At 46.3% G+C, this 9,904-nt stretch overlaps 1 protein-coding gene across 1 annotated transcript; it reads right to left on the minus strand.

Moving 5' to 3' along the window:
* Positions 1 to 5,806: 5,806 nt before the first annotated feature.
* On the minus strand, positions 5,807 to 9,670 carry LOC142302774 (E3 ubiquitin/ISG15 ligase TRIM25-like). Its single transcript, XM_075343885.1, has one exon. It carries the CDS (start codon positions 9,656 to 9,658, stop codon positions 8,057 to 8,059), a length of 1,602 nt encoding a protein of 533 aa, XP_075200000.1. The 5' UTR covers positions 9,659 to 9,670; the 3' UTR covers positions 5,807 to 8,056.
* Between the last annotated feature and the right edge of the window lie 234 nt (positions 9,671 to 9,904).

Below are 9,904 nucleotides of genomic sequence, written 5' to 3' on the forward strand. Positions count from 1 at the left end.
TTTTCTTCAAAGGCGATGTCCTGCTGGGCAGGACACATCGCTGTGTTTGACACCTACCAACGACCTCCTAACACAATCCCAACGCCCACCGAGGTGGTTATACAGGTCGTTGATCGTTACTGCGTTGTTGGTAAGATCTGACTGTATGACATCTCACCAGCGACCTCGCAGCGACTTACCAGCGATCCTTATCAGGTCACATCGTTTTCGGGATGATTGGTTAGTCGTTAAATGTGACGGGGGCTTTAAGCGGCCTTTAGTCAGCTTCAGGTGGTTGCAAACTTTTTATTTGAGTATCCCTTGACGTGTAGGTGAATCTTGACCTCCCCAAAAAAGGATGATAGTACTATATGCAGTGATTTCTTTGTTTTTATTCATAGACTGTTGGTCCATGTGAGAAATATGTCTATGTAAACAGATTAATTATATTGGTCTGTTTGCTTTTCACTTGTGACCTATCACTTTGTAACCAGTGTAAACAAATGGTCCATTCCAGATACTAAGATTTCAAGGCCTGGATCTATATATGAGGTTTGAGGTGCGGGGTGCACAGTTATCTATAATAATGATGAGAGAGCATGCTCGCCACTGCTCGATACTCGATTGAGCATTGGGGATGCTCGGGTAGATGGAAACAGAGCACTGGAGACATCTGGAGTGGCTAGGAATGTGTCTAGATCTTAATCCCATTGAACACCTGTGGAGAGATCTTAAAATTGCTGTTGGGAGAATGCACCCTTCAAATATAAAAGTTCTGGAGCAGTTTGCAAAATAAAAGTGACCTAAAATTACACTTCAGAGTAGTGATGGGCAGACTTCCAGATAAACGGGATCGGCGTGTCTAACCGAGTTAAAAAAAAAATGGTTACAGCCCATATAAGTCTGGGTATCTGGCCGGTTACTGGGGCCCATATAAGTCTATGGGGATCATAATCCGTCTCTTAAAAAAGGTTCCCATTTTCCTCCATCTGTGATCACAGGTAACCTGACCTCAGGTGACCTCATCTCAGGTGAGACCTGCATCTCCTGGCAGAAAACCGTGATTTTTTGCCAGGACATGTAGATTTGGTGCTGAATTTTTTACACCATATTTCTGCACCCAATCTACACCTCCTGGCAAAAAACCTCATCACTATCATATCATACTGCATGCAGTTTTGATGCAGTTTTTTTTGCCAGGAGGTGTAGGTTGGGTGCAGAAATATGTTGTAAAAATGTCAGCACCAAATCTACATGTCCTGGCAAAAAATTACGGTTTTCTGCCAGGAGATGCAGGTCTCCCCTGAGATGAGGTCACCTGAGGTCACATCACCAAGTTTACATATCTTGGCCCAAAAATTAAAAAAAAGGTTTTGAAGCAGTTTCAGTCCAGTTTTCTGCCAAGAGGTATGCTGAAATGTCTGCACCAGATTTCAGCACCAAGTTGGCACCTCCTGGCAGAAAGAACTTTTTTTTTTGCATTTTTGGGCCCAGAGATGCAAATTTGATGATTAAATTTTTACACCATATTCATGCACCTGATCTACACCTCCTGGCAAAAAAAACAAAACAAAAACACAAACCGCATCAAAACCACATGCGTTTTTTTGCCAGGAGGTGTAGATTGGATGCATGAAAATGGTGTCAAAATTTCATCACCAAATTTGCATTTCTTGGCAAAAAAAACTCACGGTTTTCTGCCAGGAGATGTAGGTCTATGAACCTGAGTTTACTGAGATCAGATTACCTGCAATCACAGGTAGAGGACCGTGGGAACCTCCAGTTGTGACCTTAAATAACCTGAGTTACGTCACCACTCATTGCGCGGCTCAGAGATTTTCTGCCTGAAGCTAACAGTGGGCGGGTATTATTCTCTATGGCGCTCGTTGTGACTTCAGATGTAGCAGAGCTGAGATTGTTGTGGCACCTCCTGTGGATTACATCGGACCTGGGTGTTTTGGGGGTTAATAAAGGGGTGAAAGAGGATGGGAGTTTTTGTATTTTATTTCTAATAAAGGATTTTTGGGACGTTTGTGTTTATTTCTTTATACTTACAGATTAGTAATGTGGGTGTCTCATAGATGCCTCCCATTACTAATCTAGGGCTTAGTGGCAGCTGTGAGCTGACATTAACCCCTTATTATCCCGATTGCCACCGCACCAGGGCAATTGGGAAGAGCCGGGTAAAGTACTGAGACTGTCGCATCTACTGGATATAGCAATCCCGGGTAGCTGCAGGCTACTATTTTTAGGCTGGGGGGCCCCAATAACCATGGATCCCACGGCTGGTGGGAGGGAAAAGCAGTCATATGGATGAGCCATAATGAGCAGCTCTGGAAGAAGAATGAGTGATCTGGAAGCAATTACAGCAGCGCCATAGACTCATTAAAGGGATTTTTTTTTTTTTTTTTTTGTCCGACATCAGCTTACCAAAACATTTTGAGTTTATCTGTGCTGTATTGTCATATAAAACACCCCTACATTGTTATTTTTGGTTTTCTGACTTTTGTTCCTCTTGAATTATCCCTTTATTCTCTGCAGCTTTTTGTTTACATTCAGCACAAGCAAACTGACCACTTCCTGTGCAAAACCTCAGTCAGAGCTGCCACCACCCGGCCTCAGTGTCCAGCCTCGCCCCCTGCCCGCCCCCTCCATACACATTCCCTGTCAGTATTCTGCCCAGCACCTGACCTGTTATCACTCTAGCAATGGAAATAACAGCCCCACATCGGGCTCTGTGCCCCACACACACACATACACATACACACATCGGGCTCTGTGCCCCATATCACATCAGGCTCTGCAACCCTCCCCCCACACACACAAACACACACACGGCGCTCTGTACTGACCCCCCCCCCTCACCATTGTTCTGTACCGACCCCTACCCCTGTAGGAAACACATGTGGGCTACATTCACATGACCGTTTCATTTTTGCGGTCCGCAAAAACGGTCCAATTTTTCCCGGATGCATCCGTGTGTCATCTGTGTGCCTTCCGTTTTGTTTTTTTTGCGGACCGCAAAAAACGGAAGCAGCAAGAAAGATAAATAGATGAGTAGATCTAGAGATGAATAGATAGATATAGAGACAGAGAGAGGGATGAATGAATGGATAGATAGATAATGGATAGATAGATAGATGAGAAAGACATATAATGTCCCACCTCCCTGCATATTCTAAGCTGGCACCCTTTAGTGACTTCCATGTGGCACTAAAGGGTGCTTAGCCTTGTATTTAGCCAAAAAAATAAGTAATAAATAAAAACAAAAACCGACGTGAGGGCCCCCATATCTTTTGTAGCCAGCTAGGGTAAAGCAGACGGTTGCAGACCACAACTGGCAGCTTCACCTTGGCTGATAATCCAAAACAGAGGGCACCCTACGCTGTTATTTTAAATTAAATAAATAATTTAAAACAAAAAACGTGGGGTCCCCCCCAAATTGGATCACCAGCCGAGGTAAAGTGGACAGCTATGGTCTGGTATTCTGAGACTAGGGAGGTCCACTGTTATTGGACACTCCCCAGCCTAAAAATAGCAGGCTTTAGCCGCCCCAGAAGTGGCGCATCCATTAGACGTGCCAATCCTGGCGCTTTGCCCCAACTCATCCCGTTGCCCTGGTGCAAACAGGGTAATATATGGGGTTGATGCCAGATGTGTAATGTCACCTGACATCAAGCCCTGGGGTTAGTGATGTCACGCGTCTATCAGATACCCGACATCACAAACCCAGTCAGTAATAAAAAAAAAATAGACAACAAAACAAGTTTTATTTGAAAAAACACTGCCCAAAACATTCCCTCTTTCACCAATTTATTGAAAAGCACAATCAAATCCGGGTCCGGCGTAATCCAATAAGGGGGACACATGACTATCCATACCATAGTCAATGAAGAACAGAATGTTCCCCAGTGGCTGGGAGAGTAATGCAGTGACCTGAGCTAACATCAATAGCCCAGGTCACTGCAGGGGATGACGAGTGGTGCTGCCAGGAGGTTAGATGAGATCATTACCTGCAGTGATGATCTCCTCTTCACTCCTCCACTCAGCGATGTCACTGACTTCTATGCCCGCCGCGTTCTCAGCAGTATCGCCCGTGACGTCACCGCTAGTGACGTGAGAACGCAGCGGGCATAGGCGGCAGTGACCGCGCTGACAGGAGTGAAGAGGAGATCGTCACTGCAGGTAATGATCTCATCTGCCTCCTGCCTCCATCCCCGCGGCTGCACGCACTGCAGGGTGAGAATCTGCATGCGGGCAGACACACACTGCAATGAAGGCAGCCGCGGGGCTGGAGTGGGACACAGACTGCACGGGCACTCCTGCTATCCTGAGCAGGGGGCTCGGTGCTGGCGGTGACACCGTGGGCGGGGAGAGTACGGGGTGCGGGGGAATGTGTGGGAGGGTGCAGGGAAGGGGGGCGCGGACTCATGCTTTTCCAGATTTGCATGTCAACATGGTCCTGCCCATGTTGACATAAAATGACCGGAAGCAGCAAAATCGCGACAGGAGCGGTCACATGACCACTCTGTGCCGGGGAAGAGGGGCTGACAGCAGGGCAGGTAAGTGGTCTCTATCTACTTACCTGCCCCAATGTAGCCCAATATGGAAATACGGTAATAAAAAAAAAGTCAAAATAAGCCGGATAACCCCTTTAAGTATGAAGGGCTTGCTTCATTCTTATTTTCTTTTGTTTTTCCTTTATTTTCTTTGTATTATCCGAATTCCCTGAGAATTTCGGGCTCTGGTCTGGCACCCGGGTACGTTTGAAACCGTGCGGATCCTGACTTTTACATTACAGGTCCGCCCATCACTAGTAGAAACAACATAATATAAGAGTTAAGAACTATAGAAGAAATAAAGACACAGGAACACGTTGATTATATTATTAAATATTTTAGTTTAAATCCCTAATATCAAACAGAAGGCTAGTGAGAAAACTGGAAAGACAAAGGACGTGCAATAGAGTCTTCTCAGAGTTTATATCGACAAATCCAGTAGGATTAAAAAGGCTCAACAAGCAATTACATACATAGATCAGGTGTCCCAAAAAAGTGATACAAACTGGTGTAAAGTAAGGCAAATTTTATGTGATGGATCATTATCAAAATAATAACTTTATCCTGTGCCAGAGAATTAAAGAAGTTGTCCAGTTACCAAAACTGTTTGTTTTTTTTTTGATAAATCTTGCTATTATGTGCCTCTAAACACATCTATCATGTTATTTTACCAATATTATCTTTTATCATGGTCTAGCATAACATCTTCATTTCTGGCTCCAGCTCTGATGGAGTTAATCTCTCTCTTAACTTCTTCCTGTGTTCAGTTACTACAACTTCCATAATCCTTTGCAGTAACTAGCAATCTATCTCCCAACCCATTCTGACTGTTCCCTCCCCTCAGATCTCCACCACAACAGTTCCCTCCCCTCCTTCCTGTGTGCACTGCCTAATCATGGTAATAGAGCTTTTATCCTTTGGTCTTTCTGTGCTGCATGTCACTATCTGTCTCCACTCTGGGACTTGTAGTGCAGGTGACCGGATGATACATGTCACTAACTGCCCCTCTCTGTGATTTCTGCTGCATAGTACCAACTGTATACACTCTCACCTGCACTACAAGTCCCATAGTGGAGACAGTGACATGCTCTGCTCTGACACATAGTGTGCTGCATGTCACTGTCTCCACTGTGGGACTTGTAGTGCAGGTGAGAGTGTATACAGTTGGTAGTATGCAGCAGAAATCACAGAGAGGGGCAGTTAGTGACATGTATCATCCGGTCACCTGCACTACAAGTCCCATAGTGGAGACAATTAGTGACATGCAGCAAACTATGTGTCAGAGCAGAGCATGTCACTGTCTCCACTCTGGGACTTGTAGTGCAGGTGACAGAGTGGAGCAGATTGGTCCCATGCAGCTGTGCTGCTGGTGGGAGTATATGATCACACTGCCGACACCGCCAGTTCTCCTGACAGCTGAGCAGAGCGGGCGGGTGGACAGTGTGATCAGATACTTGCGTGACAGGGGGGATTTCAGTGGAGGAAACCCCCCCTGTACTCCACACTGGAGCCCGTACCTGCCACAGCTGAATGCTGGTAAGCGTCTGCTTTCACCGCTCCACAGTAAAGTTCTCCGGCTCCTCCCCTCGATGCTGTGCTGTGACGTGCGGTAGTCACCGCCCACAGCCCTGTCAGTCACTGTGAGTGGCGCCGGCCTCCTGTGACGTACCCGTCTTGTTTGAGAGCCCGGAAATGCCGGGACGTCAGAGGATGCCGGCGGCCACAGCTCCAGGCGGTCATGTGACTGGCACTGAGCGTGCAGGATAGCGCCGCTCAGTGCCAGAAATGGAAATAGAGGCTATTGAAGAAGATGCAGACAATGGTAAGTGAAAATCATTGGGGGAAAAAAAAAAATGGGTGGACCACCCCTTTAAGTCTCCACATTAGCAAATAAGAAATAATAAACATTCTCTTTGAGTGTGAAATGTTAAGGCCCCTTTACACACTGAGACTTTCTAGCGATCCCACCAGCGATCCCAACCTGGCCGGGATCGCTACAAAGTCTCTGGTGAGTCGCTGGTGAGCTATCAAACAGGCATACCTGGCTAACGACGCAGCAGTGATACGGACCTGCAGAACGACCTACAGTAGCAACTCATTGGGGACGTGTCAAAGCAGCTTTTTGAAAGGGAAGTCGCTAACGAAGTCGTTGTAACGGTGTCAAACACACCGATACATGCTGCACAGCGGGAAACAAAGGACCAAAAAATGGTCCTGAAAGATTTGTAGCAATCAGCGACCTCACAGCGGGGGACAGGTCGCTGATGCGTTTCACACACTGCAATGTCGCTGGGGAGGTCGCTATTACGTCATAAAACCGGTGACGTTACAGCGATGTCGTTAGCGATGTTGCAGTGTGTAAAGGGGCCTTTACTCACACGTCGGGTGTGTATAGAACAGCATATTACCAATCACAATTTACTCACAGCGTAAAACATCTGCAGCGAATACAAATCAAAATGTCACATTTTCACGACAGTTTTTACTGATTACTATGAAAAGAGTGCAATGCGCTGCCATACCTTTTACAAAATCTATCAAATAACACATGCAAATTTAATTCTTCATTTTTCAATTAGATTTTCGATTTTCATGCATATTTACTTCAGGAAAATCTACTCAATTTGTACATTTATTTACCCATCTGAAACATGTTTCCAACATAGTTTGAGTAGTAGCTGGGGCATTACTAGAAATTATGGCTACGACACATTGGGTGGATTACGATAAGCATTATAGTGACACATATTGACCGCGTTCCCCAAATTTCCATTATCATCTCTAATACACAACTGCATTAATAGTAATCACCAGGTACCTACACAGTAGATTATCCACCCATGTGCTGTAGTTATAGGGACATCAATCATATAGGGATCATCACCTGTAACCCTGACTTCATATTAATAATCCCTTAAGCCTTCTTTACAAGTTACGATTTCGCATACGATATCGTATGCGAACGTAACCGCCCCCATCGTATTGCGGCTTGTTCAATTTTTTTGAATGTGCCGCACAAACGATTAACCCCCATCACACGTACTTACCTTCCATACGACCTCGCTGTGGGTGGCGAACGTCCACTTCCTGGAGTGGGAGGGACATTCGGCGTCACAGCGACGTCACGCGGCAGCCGGCCAATAGATGCAGAGGGGCGGAGCTGAGCGGGACGTAAACATCCCGCCCACCTCCTTCCTTCCGCATTACCGGCCGGGAGCCGCAGGACGCAGGTAAGATCTGTTCATCGTTCCCGGTGTGTCACACACTGCGATGTGTGCTACCCCGGGTACGATGAACAATCTAACGTTCAATTCATGAGGAATGAACGACGTGCGTGCGATGAACGCTTTACCGTTCAAACGCAATCGCACGTAGCTGTTGCACACTGCAATGTACCTTATGATGCCGGATGTGATTCACTTACGACGTGACCCCGCCGACACATTGTAAGATACATTGCAGCGTATAAAGCGGGCTTTAGGCAGAATGATCCAGCAATCTCCAGTGGAAATCTGAGATCATGATGGTTTCTTCAAGTTTTTGTTTCCCCCTAATATCTTTATAGAACCATTATATACATATAATGCAGCATGAAGAGGCTCGGAGAAGATGGCAGTGAAGGTGTGTAAGTGTCTGATGGGGTCACAGAGCTCATAAAAGGACAACTGCCCGGCCTCATAATCCAGACAGATCCTGAATCTATCACTGGAGATCTTGTTGCTTAAACGGATCTCCTTACTATTATGTCTCACTAAATACTGATCATTAGATCTCCACAAACTCCAGGACTTGTTATTATCGCCAATCAGTGACTGATCCCCCCTCCTGTCTATACTGGGATAACACATCCCCACCCTCCACTCCCCTGATCTACTGCCCTCCACATCCCAGTAATGTCGTCCTGAGGTAAATCCCCTCCTGCTCATCACCTGGTTATACTGGAATCTCTCTGCTGTTTCTGGACGATGCCGGTAATATTGTGTAACGGTGGCTGTTTTCAGGTCGTCTGATATAAGGACATAATTACCAGCTGTGTTTACACCCAGTAATATGTCTGCAGGACCCTCCACATAGATCCCCCTCCTTATACCTGATATTACCTCACATAATGTGTGCAATGTGTGTGAGATCACAGCCACATCCAGGTCATCTCCATCATGGAGCTGTTTATCATGTCCCCCTGTGTCCTCATCACCTCCCTCCTCCTCAGGATCACACAAGTCCCCGGTGTCTGGTTCCTGTAAGACGGTCAGTGGATCAGTCATGTTACACAGCTCCTCAATGTGCCTCATCTTCCTGGACAGCTCGTCCTTCTTTATTTCCAGCTGATGGATCAGAGCAGACAATGACAGTGACTCTTCCTTTTCCTGCCTGGAGATCTCACTCAGGACCTTCTTCTCCAGGTCGTCCACCCGTCTCTTGATGTCCGTGCACAGGGCAGTGACTCTCTCGGCTTCTCCAGATGCTTTTTCTTGAGCTTTTCTCCTGCGCTTTTCTAGATTCCGGACTCTTTCCTCAGTCTCTTCTCTCTTTGTGTTCAGTTTCTGAAGAACATTTCTCAGTTTCTTCGTCTTTTTCTTAGAGGCATCATCCAGCATCTCCACCCGGTGTCCCCAATGTTCTCCAGCCAAACTGCATGACACACAGATACAGACAGAATCCTGAGTACAATAATACCTAAAAATTTCTTTATGGATAGAACATTTCCTTTTCTCCAGAGAAGTGCTGGGATCAGATAAGACGTGTTCTGGTGATTTGCTGTGAACCCTCAGGTGTTTATCACACAGAGAAGCCTCACAGTGTAGACAGGATCTAACAGCAGGTACAGGAGAGTCCACACAGTAAGTGCAGCAGATCCCGGTTTCCGTCTGTGTTGGTGGAGTAATCAGGAAATTTTCCATTATGTTACGCAGAGCTATGTTCCTCATCAGCGCCGGCCGCTCCTGAAACTCTTCTCTGCATTCAGGACAGGAATAAACTCCAGACTCGTCCTGTGTATCCAGCACACGATCAATACAGACCCGGCAGAAGTTGTGTCCACATCTCAGCATTACAGGATCTGTATAAGTGCTCAGACAGATGGAGCAGAGCAGCTCGTCTCTCAGATCAGCAGACGCCATGGCTGACACTGGAAGAGAGAAACAAAACTACAATGCTCTCCCGCTCAAAAGGGCGGGGAGGGTGTACACAGTGGGGGAGGGCTGAAGAGCACATCAGTTACTATTAACCTGTTAGGCTAGTTTCACACTTGCGTTGGACGGGATCCGTTGCTATCCGCAGCCTTGAGGAATTATGGTAACCGTTACAGGAAACCGTTATATTCCTCATAGACTTCTATTAGCTACGGATGGTCTTGAATTGCATCC

The sequence above is a fragment of the Anomaloglossus baeobatrachus genome, chromosome 4 (assembly GCF_048569485.1).
Source record: "Anomaloglossus baeobatrachus isolate aAnoBae1 chromosome 4, aAnoBae1.hap1, whole genome shotgun sequence".
Lineage (NCBI taxonomy): Eukaryota > Metazoa > Chordata > Amphibia > Anura > Aromobatidae > Anomaloglossus > Anomaloglossus baeobatrachus.

Coding starts and splice junctions, on each gene's coding strand:
- LOC142302774 (XM_075343885.1), bottom strand. CDS start 9,658: ATGGCGTCTGCTGATCTGAGAGACGAGCTGCTCTGCTCCATCTGTCTG.